This window comes from Petaurus breviceps, unplaced genomic scaffold (assembly GCF_028583685.1).
Source record: "Petaurus breviceps papuanus isolate PSGF00001 unplaced genomic scaffold, PetGlider_PUasm1.0 38, whole genome shotgun sequence".
NCBI lineage: Eukaryota > Metazoa > Chordata > Mammalia > Diprotodontia > Petauridae > Petaurus > Petaurus breviceps.
Genome location: NW_027186304.1, coordinates 53,240,072 through 53,261,981, shown reverse-complemented (window position 1 = coordinate 53,261,981; position 21,910 = coordinate 53,240,072). Strand labels below are relative to the sequence as shown.

Below are 21,910 nucleotides of genomic sequence, written 5' to 3'. Positions count from 1 at the left end.
CTACATTGATTTCATAATCCTCCTGAAGAGGTCAAAAATTGTGTACCAACCAGGTTAATAATTCACACAATTAAATTTTAATTAGCAATATACTAATGAAAACTGTTGTTAACCCTTGGACCTTCAGAAGCACAACGGTATATAAAAAACAAGAGAAGAAACTCATAAGGGTGATTGAAAGTCCTAGACAAAAACAAAGGCTGTAATGGTCAACCTTTGATAAAGCTATGATACTTAGGCTTGCCACAAACTTCCTATTCATATTTTTTGGGGGGAAGCTGCATCAGCACCACCTATGAGCTCTGTGAGTTCTCTTATGAGAGGCAATGTGGTACATGTAGATTTGGAATCCCAGGACTGCTATTTATTTACCTAAGTGGCCTTGGGCAGGTCACTGTCTCACTGGGATCTTTCAGCACTAAATGACAGTTAACATTTATGGAGCTTTTTAAGGTTTGTGAGCACTTTACATATTTATTACCCCATTTGATCCTCATAACACCTCTATGAGGCAAGTGCTATTATTATCTCTATTTTACAGTTAAGGAAACTGAGGCTGAGGGACTTACCCAGGATCATACAGCTAGGAAATATCTAAGGCAGGATTCACACTCAGGTTTTCCTGATTCCAAATTTAACTCTCATATATTCCCAGAAGTATATATTACCTTAGAAACTGAGAGAAAGGGAACAAGCCTTTATTAAGCTCTTTCTATATCAGGCACTGTTCTAAGTACTTTACAAATATTTTCTTGTTTTATCCCTAACACAACCCTAGGAAGTAGATGCATAAACTGAGGCAGAAGAGGTGAAGTGACTTGCCCAGGGTCACACAGCTGCTAAATATTTGAGGCCAGATTTGAACTTAGGTCTTCCTGATTCCAGGCCCAGCACTCTCTCCTCTGTGCTACCTACCTGTTCTAGAGAACTAATTTTTTTTTCCTGAGGTGCACAAAGCTTTTTGATGTGAGGTTTGGGTGGTAAAGTTGGATCAGCAGAAGAGGCAAAGAGGATAGAAATTTTCAGCACTGAAGATTCACATACCCTGCCACACCAAAGTGGGGTACTGGGTCAATGAGTTATTTAAGCAATGCACTCCACAGTGGAGCCAGGATAAGAAATCCTATCTCCTGTTGTCTTAGTCACTGGGTCACTAACTCTATGCCTTTGTAGACTCATAGTATGAGCGTGTAGGATCTGCTTCTTTCACCCTATTTTTAAAAATGTTCATTACTGGTTTTTGCTTTCATAATTTAAATAAATTTGACACTTATAAGGTTAAAAGTAACCCCTGATAAATTCCCAAAGCACAGAAAGAATACTGGGAAACAGAATGAGTATAAGACCCCTCAGCCATGCTATCTAGCAGCAACAGCTCACATTAAGGAAAGTCTCCGGATCTCACTGTTTATTCAACCTTTGGGTTGTGGTAGGAAATGGGCCACTTATCTCTTGGGTCAGGTGACCTTATGAAAACCCCAGAAATAAAAGTCCTTTCTGTCTTCCGGAGAAACACTGCTTAAGTTTCAAAATGTGGTTGGTGTAGCAGGCATTCATTATTACATCTTCAAGCTTGCAAGGTGACAGCTCAGCTTTGGCTCCCCTTTCTTCTCTGCTGTGTTCCCTCATTTTTCTCTGTCCCCCTACTGCTAACTGATAACCTGGAACTCTCAAGACTTCATTAAGTAACTAACTGCTGTAGAGGACAGTGTCAGGTAAAGATATAATACAGTGAACACAACAGGATATGATGTACAGTTTTACATTTTAGAGCTTTTCATACAATTCTCATCTTTCATACAATCTTCTCATCTTTAAATCAGTTGACAAGTATATATTTAGTACTTACATTGACAGAGACTGTGTTAAGCCTTGGGAATACAAAGAGAAATGGTTGCTGCTCTCAAGATGCATATATTTTTAGTGGGTTCCTCTATCCCATGTTCCACATTGCTGCTTTACCCAATTTAATGTGATAGTTACATCATAAGACTACCATTTAGCCTTAAAAAAAAATAGAAGGAAAGAGAGAAAGAAAACCTCATGATGCCAGAAATGAATGGAAACTCACATAAGTGAATAATCATAACGTAAATATGCAATTAGAATATAACCCATCAAGACATAATCTATGCAATTCTAACAAAACCATTACTAGCACAAAGGGCCTAAAACACTCAAAAAACTCACTTTTGATCTTAATTAGCATTTAGTAAGCATCTATTATGGACCCGATACTCTGCTGGATGTGGAGATTCAAAGACAAAAGTGAAATAATTCCTACAAAAATTTTCCTCTGCCCATCAAATTACCTCACTAAAGGCAGAACTGCTGTATTAAGGTCATCAAAACATCAGTGTAAAAAAATGTAAAGAGAATTATAGGACTGAAAAAAAAAACAGCAGAACATGACAGCATTGTTATTTCCATCTTAGCTGCACTGCATTTGAATTTTAAACATTATTCCTCAGAATTATGTTTCTTTTTTTACATACATTTTACTAGGCAAGATGGAATATTTCCAACTGGTTTTCCCAATTTTTCCAGTTCCACAGGTGACATATTCTGAAGCTGGATCGTACACATAAGAAAAGTCTCTTGGGCCGACCTGTCATTCCCACGTGGAAGCGACATGCTGGCAAGCGGCTCATATCAAACACATAAAACAATCCACTCTGGGTATAGTAAATCATTTGATGAGCTGCCTCCTCCTATATTCATAGCACTTGTGAAGATCCCCCTAAATTTGGATGCAGTGACGTGGAACACTGCCAATGATCTGCACAGCAGTTACCAAACAGCTGCATATCCATACTTATTTTATCATTTGTACATATAATACAAAAACATGAACTTATTCAGAGCCAAGAGAAGACATTTTGGCTTTACTAATACTGGTCAAAGCCAAAAGTCAGATTTCATTAAAAAGGCTTAAATGTTTGTCCTCTTGATACTATTTCCTAATCATGCAATGTTTAAAAAAAAAAAAAAGCTAAGTTAAAATTTTAGCATCTAAGAGCTGAAAACTGAATCCCAGAGAAGCAAAATGTACAGGTTGTAAATGGCAGAGGCAGGATTTGAATTCAGGTCTGGTGACTGTAAGTTCAGCACTCTTTAAATTTCTAAGAATTTTATTTTTATTTTATACATTTCTATAAAGTATACAAATATACTTTATAGAGTTATAAAGAAGTATTTGATCCCTAGATTAATTTAGATAGTATTGGCATTTTTATTATATTGGTACAACCTAGCCATGAACATTAAATATCCCTCCATTTATTTAGGTTTTCCTTTTTTCTGTAAGACTATTTTGTAATTGCTTTTTTGAGGTCTTTATGTATAATGGTATTAGCTGACCTTCCAGACACCTTAAACATTTTGTAGTTATCTAAAATAAAATATCAGTTGTTTTTAATACAAAATACTTCAATTTTCCCTTATTTTTTCAGTTTTTAAAAAAAACTTTGTTTTAATATTTCTTGTTGCCTCATGATGTCACTGGCTCCATACCTGGTCCATTCTAATTTTCAAGGAGTTTGCTGCTCAGGAAAAATTTTGTACCTCTTTATAATGGGAATGTAAATTTGGAAGATCTTCCCTGCCCCTAGGCTGAAGTGCACCTGAAGCCTGGGGTGGGAGGCTTGTTTTTCAGTAGATACTTCTTGGTTGGCCAGTGGGTCAATAAGGTTGTTACATTCTCTGAGCCAGGAGAAGGCTATATAAGCCCTGATGTGTAGCTTTGTTTTGGGGCTCACTTTGAGAAGTGTTCTGTGATTTGATCTGGATTATGGGAAGCCGTTGTCCAGAGCTCCCCGGCTTTGAAAAACCCAGATGTTGAAATCCAGATGTTGATTTGGTATGGATGTAATGGTTGGACAGTTTGGAAAACTGTCTACTTGATCTGTTTCTGTCTTGATAATTCTGCCTGTATACTTTGAAGTTCAGGGTGCTGACCTTTTTCCCCTGAACGAGGTAAATGATATATGTTTGACTGATTAAAGTAAGCTTGTTAACCCATTTTGAGTTGCTTTCCTTTATCAAAGCAGATCCAAGAACCTGTGTGAGCAGCCACCCTGGGGACGCTGGGGTGCTTGCTGCTACACTCTTGTATCAAACTGTTAATTCCCTTTCTAATTCTTTCTTGTATAGCTCTGATTTCTTTTCCATTTTTTTCCCTTCCAGCACTCTCATTTCCTTTATAAAATTTTAAACTCTTACTTCATCTCTTTCAGGAATGCTAGTTGAATTTTTGCCCAGTTTTGTGTTTTTCTCTGAGGTTTTGCTTCTAGTTGTTTTAGAATCATTCTTTCCTTCTAGGTTTTTGTTTTGTCCTTTCCTGCCCCCTCAATAGCTCCTTATGGTGGGTTTTGTTTCTTATTTGCTCATTCTTTCAGACTTTAGATGATGTTAGGGCTGGAGTCTGTGGCACTTCTGAAGAGAAGGCCTGGTTCTGTTGCTACTTTCTTGAGTTACTGAGTGTTGTGTTATTCCAAAATCTCAGGAACAGGCTGGTTATCTACATGTTTTCAGTGTTCCCAGAGTGGTCTTATCCAGGGCAAAATGTGATTGCTGCCCTTCCTTATGTGAGCTCTACAAGTTCTATAGTTCTAATAAGAACTATTGAGTTTTTTTTTTTTTGTCTAGGATTCTTGCCTTGGTTATTCCCCTGCAGGCTGGACTAAATGCTAGAAATGAGACTCTGTTCTGCATCTTGGTTCTGATATACAGTGCTGTATTATAGCAGGTGATGATTTTTTAACTTCCTTCTGCTTTCTAGGTACATTGCCCAGGGTCCCCCTAACTGGGAACACCATTCCTTTCATTGCAGGTCCCTTTCTTAGGCCACTCTGGATCTATGACCTGAAAATGGGTGGCAGGTAACAAAACTGTTAATTAATATCTGTTCCCCATCACAACACCTTGGTAAGGGGTCTTGGACTTCCTCTTCCTTTGGTACACAGCTTCTCCCTGGACACTGGAGTGATATGTGTGAGGGATGTTTCTGACTTGAACTCAAGTTCCCAAAGTCCAAAGACCTTTCCTGTAATTTTGTGAAATTCCTCATCAGGACTGAACTGGCCCATTTTCTAGATTCCTAGGTTCTTATCCCTCTGCCATCTTTTTTCCTCCCCTAAGGCTTTTTGTTTGTTTTGAAGGTAGATTCTCTGTATGTCACCCAGGCTATAAGTACAATGGTCACTCACAGACCTGATCTCACTGTTGACTGGCAAGGAAATTCTGACCTGCTCTATTTCCAACCTAGCCTATTTATCCCTCCACAGGCAGCCTTGTGGCTTCCCAATATTGGTAAAATGTTAATATTCAGTTCACTCTAACCCTACTTCAGCTCAGAACTCCCAAGCTTAAGTCATACACCAACCTCAGTGTTCCCAGTAGCAGGAATTATAGGCATGTACCACTATGTTTGTCTCTAGGTTAACTTTTAAGTCACCTGCAGAGAAATAATTTCACCTTCACATTACTGATATAGCTCAGTTTCTTTATCTCATTTTATAGTTATAGCAAGGATTTTTACTATTATGTCAAATGACAGTAGAGAGGAGAGACATCTTTATTTTACTCCTGAACTTGCTGGGAAAGTTTCCAGTGTTTATTACAAATAATGCCATCTTTTGATTTTTGATAGTATTAAGGAAGGGCCCTTCTACATCAATGGTTTTTAGTGCTTTTAAGCATCATGAATGTTATGTTTTCTAAAAGGCTTTTCCTGACTTTTGGATATAATAATGTGGTTTCTTTTATAATATATATGATTAAATGTACTATTTTCCTAATGTTGAACCATCCTTGAATCCCTAGGATAAATATAACTTGGTCATAATAAATATTAATACAATACAAAATCCTCTCATATTCAAACCTGGCATCCTTCTATTTTTCCAGTCTGCTTACACCTTATTCATTCCCATATCCCCTGTGGTCCAGTAACAATGACTCTTTGCTGTTTCTTGCACAAGACAATCTGTTTCCTGTCTCCATGCATTTTCACTAGCTCTCCTATATTCCAAGAATGAATTCTCTCCTCCTTGACCAATATGGAAATGTGTTTAACATGATTGTACATATGTAACCTATATCAAAGTGCTTACCATCTTAATAAGTAAGGGGCAAGTGAGAGAAGGAGGGAGAAAATTTGGAAATCAATATTTAAAAAAAAAGAATGTTAAAAATTGTCATTACATGTAATTGAAAAAATAAAATACTGTTAAAATTAAAAAATAAAAATAGCTAATTAAAATTTCTGTTGACTGTCTAAACTGTGAATATCCTCTGACACAGTGATAACTCTACTACCCCCAAGAGATCAAAGTAAGAGGAAAAGGACCTATATGGACAAAGATATTTACAGCAGGACTTTTTTTTGTAGTGGCAAAGAACCAGTAACACAGAGTATGCATCAACTTGGAAATGGCTGGAAAATTATGTAACAGAGTATTATTGCATTACAAGAAATTATGAAAAAGGCAGGTTCGGAGAAATCTAGGAAGATTTGTATGAAATGAAGCACGGTGAAGTGAGCAGAACTATGAAAGCAATTTATATAACACAAACACTGTAAAAGACAAAGGACTAAAGAAAGCAGATCAATGTAGTAACCAATCACTTTTAGAGGACAGAAGATGAAGCAAGCTATCCATCCCCAGGGACAGGGTGATGGACTCAAAATAAAAAAAACTAGAAATACTTTTGGGTGTGGACAGTGTAGGAATTTGTTTTGCTTGACTATGTTTTTTTTTTCCAGTTTTTATGGGAAGAAGTAGGAAGGAGATGGCATTTAGAGGTAGCAGTCCCTTACACCAAATGAGAAAAGGTCAGAAGGAATCTCAGACAAGTAAGACAATATTGAAAATGATACTATGACTTTATAATATACTTTTTGAAAAAGCAAGTTTACATATTGGATTCACAATTTTATGCATAATCTTCTCCTGTTCCACACTGTATATGGAAATGCTCATTTTATTGAGTATTTGTTAAGAATAAAAAATAAAATAAAATTGAAAGAAAGAAAAAAATGACATCTACAGAAAAAAAAAATACAGCCTGATCCTTGGCCAGTTTTAATGGGGCCATTGATTCAACTCAACAAGTATTAAAATATTTACTATGTGCTATCTTCACAAATGAGGATCAAATGGAGTAATATTTGTAAAAGCACTTAGGATAGTGTCTAGCACATAGGTGGAACTTAATAAAATGCTTATTCCCTCCTCTTCCCTTCCTTTCCCTCCTAGAAAACTGCAGGAGGCTGGGCATCCATTCATCAAAACACTTGACCCTCTTGCATCTGGAACCCAGATGTCTAGAGCACAGAAACCAGAAGTCTTGTTCCCCTAATCAATGGGTTAAAATTAGAGCTGACATTTCATGGAAGCATATTCCCAAACACTAAACTTTGAAGAGAACTATTGGCTTTGTTCTGCCAGTGAAACAGATCATAGTGATCTACCTCTACTTATACTTTTATTACTTGGCTTTTCCAATATTAATTAGCCAGCTATACGTCCTAAATGAGTGTGAGTAGAACAGCCATACTACCTTCTGCTGAATACTCACCCCAGTTCTTACTGTCTCTAGTCCTTCCTAGTCCCACTGTAACTCCAATTCACCTATTGCCCAGTTCATTCCATCATGCCTTTTGGAATCACTAATCTATCACCATGATCTCCACTATATCCTTGAACTTTTGGACCAACATTCCCTCCACCTCTCCACTGTAATACAAACCTCCCTCCTTAGGATGGCGCGTTCCTTGTAATCCTCTTGACCAGTGGTTACGCCTCCATGTCGCTATTTCTATTTGTGACAACAGCTTTACCCTGCCTCTCATATTTTTAGCCTTGGGTCGAACTATGTTTCCTTTTACACTGTCCACAGTCAGTCAATCTCCAGGTTCTGTCCATTCCATCTCTCCAAGATCTCCTGCACCTACTTCCTCTATTTTATTCTTACTGTGAGTTCCCCGCTGCACCTAGGCTGGTGGTGTCATAGTGGACAGTGCAATGTCCTGGAGTCAAGAAGACCAGAGTTCAACTATGGCCACAGATACTAACTGTGTGACCCTGGGCAAGTCACTTAACCTCTGACTGATTCAGTTCCTTATCTGGCAAATGGTGATGAAAGTAATATGAAAAATCAAATGAGACAATATTTGTAAAGTACTTAGTAGAGACCTTATCATGTAGTAAGTACTTAATAAATGCTTATTCTTCCTCTTCTTCCCTCAGTTTAGGCTCTCATTACAAACCAATCAAAAAGCATTTATTGGGGGCAGCTAGGTGGCGCAGTGAATAGAGCACTGGCCCTGAAGACAGGAGGACCTGAGTTCAAATCTGACCTCAGACACATGACACTTAACTAGCTGTATGACCATAGACAAGTCATTTAACCCCCAATTGCCTTGCCTTTCCTCAAGAAAAAAAAAGCATTTATTAATCACTTAGCACTGTGTTAAGTGCTGCAGATACAAACAAAGGTAAAAAAAAGTCCCTACTCTGAAGGAACTCACATTCAAATAGAAGAAACAGCATGTAAATGATTGTTATTTAGTTGTGTCCAACTCTTCATGACCCCACGGACCATACTGTCCATGGGGTTTACTTGGCAAAGGTATTAGAATGGTTTGCCACTTCCCTTCTCCAGTGGATTGAGGCAAACAGGGCTAAGTGACTTGCCCAGTGTCCCACAGCTAGTAAGTGTCTGAGGCTGAATTTAAACTCGGGTCTTCCTAATCCCAGGTTCAGCGCTCTATTCCCTGAGACGTCCAGCTGCCAAAGTAAATAACTAGGGACATATAAAAACATAAACAGGTAGACAGGGGACATAATCTCAGACGGGAAGGAACTAGCAGCTGGGAGAACCAAGAAAGACCTTCTGCAAAAGGTAAAATTTGAACAGAGACTTGTACTGGCATCCTTAAAGATTTTCCAATCTCCACTCATCCCTTTTCCCTATTCTCCCAATTCTCTACTCAGCTGCCAATACTCCTTACATATAGATCTGATTATACTCCTCCTCTGCTCAAAATCTTCAGTTGCTCCCTACTGCCTCCTGTGTAAAGCTCAGACTCTTTTACTCAATACTCAAGTCCTTATAATAGGATGACTCTGTATCTTTCTAGTCTTATCTCAAAGTATACACTCTATTCTCTGACTAAACTGGACAAGCCCCTGCTTACCTCCAAAACACACATTGCATTCTTATGTCTTCGCTCAAGCCACTCCCCCTTTCTGGAATGGGGAGTTTTCCCCTTCTTTGCCTGCTGGCTACCCATTCTTTAGAGGCCAAATCAAATGCTACCTCCTCTAAGCAGTTTTCCCTGCTTTCCTGACAACATTCCCTTCAGATTTCTCATAGCACTCTATGTTATAATTTTCCAATGTATTAATCAGGTAATATTTTGTATTGCCTATCTTTGTATCTCCTCTCCTTATCAGACTAAGTCCCTTGCTGGTGACAGAAAACACAGTGATCTTCATACCCCAAGAGCATGTTTGTTCAGTGATTGGTAGTGAGTCACTTGATTCTATTGGTGATACACATGAAGAAATCAATTCAAATCTGTAAAGTGTTTTCAAGTAGATAAAGCACTTTCTAATATATCATCTCATGTGATGCTAATAACCAAACTGTGAGATAGGTAGTAAAAAGATTAACATCCCCATTTTAAAGATGAGGAAACTGACCCTCCCTTCCCATCAAGCCAATTTCTATGTTTTAAAAGACTGGCAAAGTGGGTAAGGGGCAACTAGGTGACACAGTGGATAGGGAGCCAGGCTTGGAATCATGAAGACCTGAGTTCAAATCTGGTCTAAGACACTAGCTATGTGACGCTGGACAAGTCACTTAACTGTTTACTTCAGTTTTCTCATCTGTAAAAATAAGCTAGATAAGGAAAACCCCAAATGGGGTCATGAAGATCCCAAAATGGGGGTTGTGAAGAGTTGGACATGACTGAAACAACTAGCCAACATCAAAATAAAAGGGGGGAAAGGAATCCAATACATCTGTGCATGTAAGGAGAACCATTTCAATGATGGATGGGAATACTGCTTGCTAGAATGACAAGGAGACATGACCGAAAGAAGGTAGAATGACATCATCCTTCTATTTCTTTGTTTCCTGACCAAGATAAACAGTGCATGGATTGTGAAAGATAAAATGTAAATAGTTAACAAGAGTGAATGAACAGCAAGAGAGCACTTCACTCACCTTGGCTGGTTCAAGTCATCAAACCTGGATGAACTTTATCCCTGGGTACTAAATGATCTCGCAGATAAGATTGTTGAATAATGTTTAAAAAATTGTGGAGCATGAGAGAGGATCCACAGGCCTGGACACAGAAAAATATTATTCTTGATTTTTAAGAAAAATTTTGCAGGGTAGTAACTTCAGGCTCTTATGGCAAAAATTTGACACTTTTTTGGTATCCCCAACACAAAGCACAGTACCCAGCACACAGTAGGTCCTTAATGTTTGTTGACTTGACTGGAAAGCATATTTAAAGTGATGGATTTTCAACATTTTGAAAGGGAAGCAGTGAGCCCCAAGAACTACCACAGATTCATCAACAAGGGGTTTTGTCAGGCTAACCCTATTATCTTTTTGGACAAGCAAAAGAATGCAGAAATATTGCTGAGACGTGATAGACCTGGATCTTTGCAAGGAATTTGAGAAAATCTCTCATGATATCCTCATGGATAAAATGGAGAGATGTCAGCTAGGATATAGGATCAGAGGATTATAGATTTATAGCTAGAAGGGACCTAATAAAAGGTCTAACACCTTTATTTTATATAAATGAGGAAGCTGGCCAAGAAAGGTATAGGCTGGGTGATGATTAATGTGGAAAAGACTTAGGTGTTTTAGTGGACTGAAAACTCAATATGAATCACCCATGCGACACACCAGGCGATAAAGCTAACGTGCTCTTATCCTGATTTAATAAAATCACAGTATTCAAAGGACTTAGGTTGATAGTGTTGCTGTAAGTAGTCTATCCTAATCAGACACATGCACAACGTATTCAGTTCTGAGGCTGTATTTTAGGAGAATCACTGACAAATTAAAGTCCATACAGAGGAGAGCATCGAGAGGGGTAAGGAGATCACATCTTATGAGGATGGTTCAAGGAACGGGGTATGTTTAGCCTAGAGAAGAGAAGACTGGGAAAAGGGGCAGGGAAGAGATGTAACTGCCGTATTCCAATATTTGAACTTTTGTTCCAAATGGTATATTCTTTAAAGTATTGTTGTTTAGTCATTTCAGTTGTGGCTGATTCTCTAAGACCCCCCCCCCCATTTGTGGTTGTCTTGGCAAAGATACTAGAATGATTTGCCATTTCCTTCTCTCGATCATTTTACAGAAGAGGAAACTTAGGCAAACAGGGCTAAGTGACTAGCCTAGGGTCACATAGCTAGTAAGTGTTTGAGGCTGGATTTGAACTCAGGTCTTCCTGACACTAGGTAGGCCCAGTGCTCTATCTACTGTACCTCCTAGCTGCCTCCTTCAAGTATTATTTCAGATCAAATGATGAACTGCCAAAGTCCTAATCTATTAAGGCAGCTACTTTCATAGAAGGTGATATCCAATTACCATAAGTCAGATATATGGAATGCATGGAAAAACCATGAAGAAAATGTATCAATTGAAAATATTTGTCTTCAGTAAATAGAACACCGGCCCTGGAGTCAGGAGGACCTGAGTTCAAATTCAGCCTCAGACACTTAACATTTAACTAGCCCTGTGACCTTGGGCAAGTTGCTTAACCCCAATTGCCCTCCAAAAAAAAGAAAAGAAAATATTTGTCTTATGGGCATACCTTAATACTATTATAATTGTTGTTTGGTTCTAGACCAGGGGCATGAATCCAGCAAAAAAAAAAAAAAAAGAGATTGAGTACTAGCCTGGGTTTCACCTATGGTCCAAATGACTCTGGATTTGGTGATAAACTAAAAACATGGGTCAAAATTAACATGAATCTTCTAGCTCAGTTTGGTCTCAAGCCTACCCTACTTCCTTAAGTTCAACCGTAAGAGTAACAGAATCGGGGTGGCTAGGTGACACAGCGAATAAAGCACCAGGCCTGGAGTCATGAGGACCTGAGTTCAAATCCAACCTCAGACACTTGACACTTAACTAGCTGTGTGACCTTGGGCAAGTCACTAAACCCCAATTGCCTTGCCTTCCCCCCAAAAAAACCAAGAGTAGACTAGCAATTATTCAAGATCAGGCCTGACCTGACTAAGTCTCTCAAGTCTTCTCTTTTCTTCAACAACTGCCTTTGAAGCAGACTGGCTTTGACAAGTGCAGTGTGATGGGGTATTGTGGCAGAGGGAAGGGACATTTATCTCACTGCACTTTCTTCATGACCTAATGGATTTCCAATGAATTTTAGGCCTCTGTACTGAAGGGGAAAGAGAAAGAAGGAACAACACAAATACTGTGATTTAGAACTTGATTATAGTCAAGTCAATAACCATTTATTGAACATTGATCAATAATTATCAATTTGTTATCATATAAAAGCATGGCAACCAGCCTGCTTAGGTGGATGAGGTCAGCAAATGATATTCTCTCCATATACCTCTTACCTGGCAAATTACTGAGCACAGTTTTATAAACTCTAAGGTGATTTTAATGTTGGAATTGATGTTATTTAATGATGCCCTTGTGCATTTGACACCAAAGTTCATAAACAGAGAAAGGGAATATTGTTCCCATAATGAAAATGTTTTTTTTTCTCTCCAGTATTGCCCAAGATTCTGGGTGTTGGACAGACAGGGTTCAATTTCATTTACATACCCTCTTTAACAATTTAACCTAGTCCTGAAGATCTATGCCACCAATGACCTAAGTGGGGAGGGACTATGAGAAAGAGAGGCAAATCGCATCAGATAGTTCCATAATACTGTTAAAAGCATAGCAGCAAGTAATTGCTCATTTAGGACTGCCCTAGCAGACTTACTTTCATAATAACTACTCCATCAGTGAGGGTCCCTGTGTGAAGGAGGTTACAATCCCCATGCAAATATCAAACTTATTACATGGCAAACAACTAATTCCCAGCCGCGTCATTTGACCTTTACAAGCAATGCTTTTGGAAGAGCAAGATGTTGGTGCACCAAATACCTTTTCATAACAAGAAATCACGGAGGTCGCTTATTGACATGTTCCCCCCAATCACAGATTGTGCAGCAGTTTTAATTTCCCAGCCTCGCAAATATATAACATCATTACTAGATTCACAAAGAGCTCATCTTAATAACTTCAAAAAAAGTGAAGATAATTGATTAAGATTTGCAGTCTTCTATAACGTATAACAGAAAAAAAACTCACACATGGTAATGGTACAAAAGTATCTGTGCACACACAACTCATTCATTTATTTTCTTCCAGACTTATGATCTAATCAGTGTCCACACAGAATCAGAGAATTTGAGAGTTGGAAGGGACCTTGGAAGCCATTTAGTCGAACCAATATGTGGAAAAAATTCAAGTAGAAAACATCAACCAAGTGATTATCCAGTCTCTGCTCACAGAACATCTATTGGGAACACATGGTATGGAAACTCTCGGCTAATGCAGATCAACAACTCCTCAGTAACTATAGGCTTAATTTTCTGTTGTTGTTTAGTCGCTCACTTGTGTCCAATTTTTCATAACCTCATGGAACATATTATCCACGAGATTTTCTTTTCTTTTCTTTTTTTTGCCTTTTGGAGGGAAATTGGGGTTAAGTAACTTGCCCAAGGTTACATGGCTAGTTTTTTTGTGTGGGTGTTAAGTGTCTGAGGCCGGAAACGATCTCTGGTCCTCCTGACTCCGGGGCCAGTGCTTTTACTCACTGCGCCACCTAGCCGCCCCTATCCACAGATTTTTCTTGGCAAGGATACTAGAATGGTTTGCCATTTCCTTCTCCAGTGGATTAAGGCAAACAGAGGTTAAGTGACTTACACAGGGTCACACAGCTAGTGAGAGTGTCTGAGACCAGATTTCGATGCAGGTCTTCTTGACTCCAGGCCCATTCTTCTATTCACTGAGGCCCCTACCTGTCTCCTTAGTTTCCTAGGGAGCATAAAAGGTGACTTCCCTATAGTCAGTCACACAGTATCTGACAGAGACTGGAAACGAGCTGGAAATAAGCCCAGGTCTTTCTGACTCTAAGGACATCCCTCTATCTTACAGCTAAGCTACAATGCACAAAGTACACATACATATGTGTTTGTACACATACATCCATGTATGTATGTGTATATAAGTATACTCACACACACTATATAAATGTCCCTTCCACATCACAACTTTCCCCACTGCAGTTTCAATATACTGCAGGTCGGGGAAGAAATTAAACGTGAACTTTGTAGAAGTGCAGACAACATACAAAGTCCAGCAGACAACATAGAAAAAGTTTAGAAACTCAGAAATGCACAAAATATATGTATGCATTGTATAATATCAACCTAAATTTTACAATAAGGTACTCTAAACACCTTATAAAAGAAAAAGAAAAAATTCAGATTTCTCTGGTATGAAGGGAGAGCAAAAAATTTTACGTGGATTTTTTAGATTGTGGGGGGGCTGCCGTGCACCTAACTCCCAAAACATGGAAGGGATAACTGTAGATAGTGTGTGTGCATATGTATATGTATAAAAGAACAGTAATACCACAACTATCTTTAATTATTGTTTTTAACTTTTTAACAACTGTGTGACAAGGAAAGGAAGGTGTACATTTTTATAACCATCTGACACAAGGCACAATGAAAAGAAGGAAGAAAGAAAGGAGAGAGAGAGAGAGAGAGAGAGAGAGAGAGAGAGAGAGAGAGAGAGTTGCTTACATATGAAGCTGAAAAACCAGGTCCAAGTTTTAGTTCTACTGGTAACTTTCTCTGTGAACCTTGAGAATGGCCCCTGGGCTTTAGTTTTCTCATCTGGAGTGGATGAAAGCTAAGAGTTCTTTCAGCCCTCAGCATCTGTGATTCTAGGTGACTTAGGACCATGGTATCACAAAGTGACTTCAGATGTTGAGTGTAAACCCTGCCTTTTACAGATGAAGAAACGGGGGCCCAAAGTGGGTGAGATGACTTGCTCTGGATCACAGAGATAGTAAGTGGCTGAGGTGTGAATCAAACCCAGGTGGTCTTGACTCCAAGTATAGAGCTCCATCCACTTTATCAAGTTGCTTCTCAATTGACTCAGGACACTCAGCTAGATAATGCTATGGCCACAATCTAGGTCTCTTGATTCCCTGTCTTGCACCTGTTACATAACTATTAAAATAATTACATACACAATAAACACATTTGAAAAACTAATGATAAATTCAGAGTGATTTCAATTCCAGTTTTAGCAAGTATAGCCCTATGTAAAATAAACTTTTCAATCCAAGAGAAGAAAAAGTTCTTACTATCTGAAGGAAATCTAAAAACTGTAGCGTGTTTACAAAGGAACATGCTACTACCCCTCAAATAGTCCCAACACCCATTACTATGCTGATGTAACCTAGGGCCCTTTTGCACTTTTTCATGTTAGAAATTCACAGAAATAGCTTTCTAGGGAGCTGACAGAGGTGGAAAACTTAGGTTTTCCCATTAACAAGTAATTCACCTATCGAGCATCCTCATAAAAGAATCTAAAAGAAATAAGCCTTGAATATCTGTTGAATTTAATGAAATAGATAATAAAATGAAATAAAGTATGTAAAAGCATTTTGCAAACCTTACAATGCTATATAACTGTCAGCTAATATTAATCATTTGACTCCCACCTGCCTTTCCAGTCTTTTTTCTTATTCTTCCCCTTCATTTACTCTGTTCCAATCAAACTGGCCTGCTGGCTGTTCCCTGGACGCAGCCTTTCATCCAGCCTCTTGACCTTTAAGTTAAAGGTAACTCACACCTGCGATGTCCTCCCTCCTAACCTCTACCTCTTGGAATTCCACTTCTAAGACAGAGCTTAATAATGGATGACATTTATACAGCACTTTAAAGTCTGAAAGCTGCTTTACATTGATTATCACTATTTATCCTTACAACATCCTTGTTTGATGTCCAATATGTGCTATTACTAGGCTCATATGACAGATAAAGAAACTGGGGCTAAAAGACAGTAAGTGACTTGCCAGGGTCACACAATTAGTAAGCATTTTTGGTGAGATTTGAATACAGGTCTTCCTCACTCCCAAGTCCAGCATTCTGTCTACTATGCCATGCTGCCTCTTAAATTTTTGTAATGTTCATTAAAATAAATGCCAAACACTTACTAAGGAAGATGTTCAGGAAATAGGAACTTCTCTCTTATGCATCTGAACTCCTAAAGACAATTTATTTATAGCTTTCCTAGATATAATCTCTCTCTTTTTAGATCTTGAAAGACATCTTACCTGACTTCATTTAAGGATTTAAAATATTTCATTTTGTTTTATAGTTATTCATATGCATAATTTGTTTTCCTTGCTGGATTCCAAACATCCCAAAAGCAGGAACCATGTCTTTATTCATGTTTGTATTCTCCCTTTCCTAGCACTTAACAAATATCCATGGAATTTAATATATTAAGGATTATGATAAAAATACAATTGACTAAGATACAGGAATAAATTAAAGGAAGAAAACTTTATCTACACAGCTCTTATTTTGTTTATTCTGACATAAATGCAGGTTCTTGACACATAATAGCAGAAAACGGATCTGGTCAGAAGCCCCAGGAAAGACACCCCACAACCCCCATAATGTTGGGAGATCCCATTCCAGGAAACTAATAGAGCCAATTCCTTCCTGTGAGGCTTAAGTTAAGTGGCCTCCAACACAATCAGAAATGAAGAGGAGGGAGAGGAATTAGGGAGGTCACTTCAGTTGAGATTCTTCAATGTCTTTTATTCCACCCAAAATATTTATCCCATAGCTCCAACTACAAGAAAATTTAGCAATAATTGGGGCCTTATTTGAATAATTTTTCCCATTTTACTTAAATAGAAGAGGTACAACCAGCACTTTGTCAGACAAACCTTGGGCCCCTGATGTTTATTTACTGATTTCCTATAAACATCAATGGCAATTAGGTCGTAGAATGGAGTCAGAAAGACCGGAGTTCAAATCCTTACTTACTAGCTGTGTGACCCTGGGCAAGTCACTTAACCTTGTTTGCTTCAGTTTCCTCATCTGTAAAATGAACTGGAGAAGGAAATGGCAAACCATTCCAGGATCTTCGACAAAGAAACCCCAAATGGGGCCATGAAGAGTCAAACACAACTGAGCAACAATAAATACATGTCCATACCAGTCCTTCTGACATGATTTTCCCTAAACAATGATGTTTCAGAGGCAGTCTATCCAAAAATAAAAAAACAAAAAGCAGAGGCAGGACATCCCAGGGAGGGAATCAAAAGCTGACCTTGAAACCACGTGGAGTTAGATTTTTGATCCACCTCTGACACATACGACCCCAGTAAGTCCAACCCTTGGGTGTCTTAGCTCTCTCATATTATCAAATGCAGAGAAGGTACCGACTGGAGGAGCTTCCTCCTCCCACAGCTCCCAGAACCAACAAAATGTCAGACCCAGTCTTTATGCCTATCGTATACACATAAACCATAAGCTTGGGCAGGTCCCCTTTTATCTCTACTCAAATTCCTCTCCACCTCCTCTATGACTGTTCCATCCCCATACAGGTTTCCCTGAAACCTATTCCAGTCTTCTTTGGATAGCCTCTCCTGGCACCTGGATCACCTCCCAGCTGCACCTGTATTCCCACACTGATAGAGCCTAAAAGGAAAAGGCTTTCCCGCAGTCAAGTTACAAGGCATACCTATCCCTCTTTTTAGAAACGAATCATAAAAACCTGCACCAAATACTTGTAGAACTCATGTGATTTAGTCAGCAAGCATTTACTAACTGTTTCCTATGTGCCAGATACTGAGATAGTAAAAAGCATAGTTTCTGCCATTAGGGAGCTAATAGCCAGTGGATTTAGTAACAAGACAACAATAGCATAAAATATTGCCCCACTTTGTTAGGACACAATTTTCAGAACCTCTCTTCCCTGCCTCTCTGAATAGGAATTTGTAATAGAAATAATCATACTATACATCCAGGGCATTTATCACGATGGTAGAGAAACCACACACACACACACAAAATCACTTCCCATATTTATTTGTGCCTTTAATGGTTAGTTCAGTAACAACATTCAGAAGGTAGTAACTCATACAGGAAGATCTGGCTACATTTCTTTTATCTAAGTTAAAAAAAATTTTGTTAATGAAAATTGGGAATGCTGCAAGGAGGGGAGAGGAGATGAAGCAAAACAACTGTGATAATTTGGGGGAATGTTCAGGAAGATTACGGGGAAGACTCTGGAAGGATAATTGTCTCATCAGCTTGCAACCACACACTACAAATGGATTTTTAAATGTTGCCATCTGGTGGAACTTAGGCTTATTGTTTCTTCATTTTCTGCCTTCCTATAAATGAGCCTTACAGGCATCAGTAGATAGAGGAATACTAATGTGTCAAAGAAAGAAATGAAGGTCAAGAACATTACCATGTCTATAAGATGAATCCCCCCCCCAAAAAAAAAGATGGACCTTTTTATTTTTTTAACTTGCTCTCTTACACAAGACAAGAAACCATCTTTCTCAGGGCAGCTAGGTGGCTTAGTGAATAGAGCACTGACCCTGGAGTCGACGACCTGAGTTCAAATCCGGCCTCAGACACTTAACACTTATTAGCACTTGGGCAAGTCACTTGACCCCAATTGCCTTGCCTTGCCCCCTCAAAAAAAAAAAAAAGAAGAAATCATCTTTCTTGAAACCTTTGTGCCCCCATTTATCATTCCCAAATTTTATTCAGTCATTCAATGAAAATTATTAAAGACTTCCTATTTTCTAGGTACTATGCTAAGGGCTTAGGGAATATAAGGACAAATATTAATCAGTCCCTGTGTCAAGGAGCTTAAAGGCCAATGCCAAACTGTAGATGGTTTGGAAAGATCTGATGGTCTTTGATGCTGCTAGTTATGGGATAAGGAAAAGTGTGTATAAGGTGGCCTGGATTTGTTTTGATACAAGCAGGCCAGGATCCTGGCCATTAACACTCACACTGTCCTTGTCCTATGCTGATAAGCTTAGCCCCAAAACACCAGCATTGTGCCTGCTCTGGGCTGACCCGTCATTATACATGACACTCTGTGCTGACACATCCTTAGGTAGTTGTGAAACGTAATCTAGTATTCTTTTACTCCTAATGGACTTAATTTGTATTTTTATCTACTCTCTTAATGAGACCTCTGTTAGGCTACTCGCTGTGTTTCTCTGAAGATTATTTTAAAAAAGAGCATTATTTTCAATACTATCCCAAACACCATAGTTAATGTAAACTTATGAGCTTATTGTTGGCATGTTGTCTTCTTTGTGTGTTTCTCTATAAATGAAACTGGCACTGGTCAGTGAATGTGGAATACGAGGGATGCTGTAGGGTCAGATGGATGCCCCCACTCCCAGTCTCGCCACTGAGAAAAGGAGGGTGCTTCCTCATCTCTTCTCGACCTGCTGCCATTGAGAATAAAGTAACACGGCCCCCTTATCTGTGGTCTCCACTGTCGTTGAAGTCTACCCAGATCCACTGAACCTTCAGAGAGCTGAGGAACTCCTGTCTAACAATAAGTAATTGAAGAATATCCTTCATTGAAAAATAACGACTTTTCTTCTAAGAGCTGAATTTTTAAAAAATTATAGTCATTATCCTCATGTTAAAGAAAATGATAATAAGGGTATGAATGATAAGGTCATTGGTATGCTGGCGTTAGCTGGAGACTAGGTCTTAAGAATCAACTGTTAAATTTTCAGTGTGAGCATTTACACCTTGGAAATGAGCAAACACTACAAATCAGAGGTTGATGTATTGTTTTATAGATTGTCTAATAATGAAAATAGCTAACATTTGTACAGTGCTTACTATGCACACCAGGCACTGTGCTACCCACTTTATAATTATTACCTCATTTGAGTCTCACATTTGATACTATCAGATTTGTAGTATAAGTATTATCCTTACTTAATAAACAATTTAAAAATAATTGATAATAGCTAACATTCTTATAACACTATGTGCCAGATATGTGCTAAGCATTTTACAACTATTATCTCATTTGATCTTTTGAGATATGTAATGTAAGTATTATCCTTACTTAATAACAATTTTTGGGTTTTGGGGGCTTTTTGGAGGGCAATTGGGGTTAAGTGACTTGCCCAAAGTCACACAGCTAGTAAGTGTGTCAAGTATCTGAGGCCAGATTTGAACTTGGGTCCTCCTGACTCCAGGGCCAGTGCTCTATTCACTGTGCCACCTAGCTGCCCCAATAACAATTTTTAAAAATAGCTAACATTTATACTGCACTTTATTATGTGTCACACTGTTCTAAGTCTTTTTTTTTTTTTTTTTTTTTTTTTGGAGGGCAATTGGTGTTAAATGACTTGCCCAAGGTCACATGGATAATTTTTGTGTTAAGTGTCTGAGACCAGATTTGAACTCTGGTCCTCCTGACTCCAGGGCCAGTGCTCTATTCACTGTGCCACCTAGCCACCCCTCTTCTAAGTCTTTATAATTATTACCTCATTTGATCCTCACAACATCCATGGCAGGTAGGTGCTATTATTATCCCTATTTTATAGATAAAGAAACTGAGGCAGAGTTTAACATGACTTGCCCAGAGTCACACAGCAAGTGTCTGAGGTTGGATCTGAACCCAGCTCTTCCTCACTGCAGGGCTAATGCTCTATCCACTCTATCCACCTTGATGCCCTCATTAAGAAAGTGATGGAGAAAAATTAATAATGCAGATTAAATTTACAAGTACATCATGGGTGCACTGTTTTAGAATGAACTGATCGTTAAAATATAGCAGCCCACTCCTGGGTAAGGTATAGTATGTATGTGGATCTTACCTTAAGCATCCAGGCTTGTTCCTGGTTGTTGAAATGAAGTACTCCCCTAAGGAATATGGTACTAGAATAAAAACAGAGAGAGAGAAAAAACAAAGAATTCAGGACAGTTTAGTACCATAAGAACATGGGGGGGGGGGAACAAAGTCAGGTTATGGTAGACAGACAGGGTGTTATTGGTGATGAAAAAGGTAACAGGAAAAATATATAAGTACCTGGATTCAGTTGCTAAATAAAACCCAGTGTTCAATTAATATTTACAACTGGATGGAACTCCTGGCCTTTAGGAGTTAATATATTCTTAGGAAGTTATCAAATGTAATCTAGTATTCTTTTACTCCTAATGGACTTAATTGGTATTTTTATCTCCTCTCTTAATGAGACCTCTGTTAGGCTACTCGCTGCTGTGTTTCTCCAGAGACTATTTAAAAAATAGAAAGAGCAGTATTTTCAATATTGTCCCAAACACCTGATCTAAAACTAGAATGTCGACCACCAAAAAATCTCACTCTGCTTTTCAGTGACAGTAAGAATGCTGACACCCAGTGTCTTGGTCAAATTTCAACTTCACAGTATCAATCAGAACAGTATTTTTCCAGATCAAACTATACCACAGAATGATAAACTATATATATTTTTTTCAATTAACTAACCGACCAATAAGCACTTATTAAACACTGTTTCTGGTATCAAGGACACAAAAACTAAAGTGAAGCAATCTATGCCCCTAAGGAACTTATAATATATAAAGCACAGAGACGTAATACAAACATATATTGGAATATACAAAATAAACTGCCAAATAAATACAAGGTAAGTTTTGGGGGTAAAGGAAAAGCTCCACCTAGTAAGGCCTTAAAGGGAACTAGGGTTTCAGTGAAGAGAGAAGGAAGGCATTTCAAACATGAGAAAGCCCGGACAAAGCCTGTGTGGATAAGCAAAAGG

The 21,910-nt window shown here is 38.5% G+C and overlaps 1 protein-coding gene across 4 annotated transcripts in view; it reads right to left on the bottom strand.

Moving 5' to 3' along the window:
* Positions 1–21,910, bottom strand: part of MAPRE2 (microtubule associated protein RP/EB family member 2) — a 201,849-nt gene that overhangs the window by 123,320 nt on the left and 56,619 nt on the right. For 2 of the 4 annotated variants that reach the window (XM_069099899.1, XM_069099898.1), the window contains one exon: positions 20,969–21,029. Coding sequence is in view for 2 of the 4 variants with exons in the window: in XM_069099895.1 (XP_068955996.1) it covers positions 1,850–1,914 (65 nt within the window). In the remaining 2 variants the exon portion in view is untranslated. Of the gene's footprint in view, positions 1–1,849; positions 2,005–10,236; positions 10,357–20,968; positions 21,030–21,910 lie in introns of those variants that run through there. The other 2 variants (XM_069099895.1, XM_069099896.1) reach the window with 2 other exon arrangements.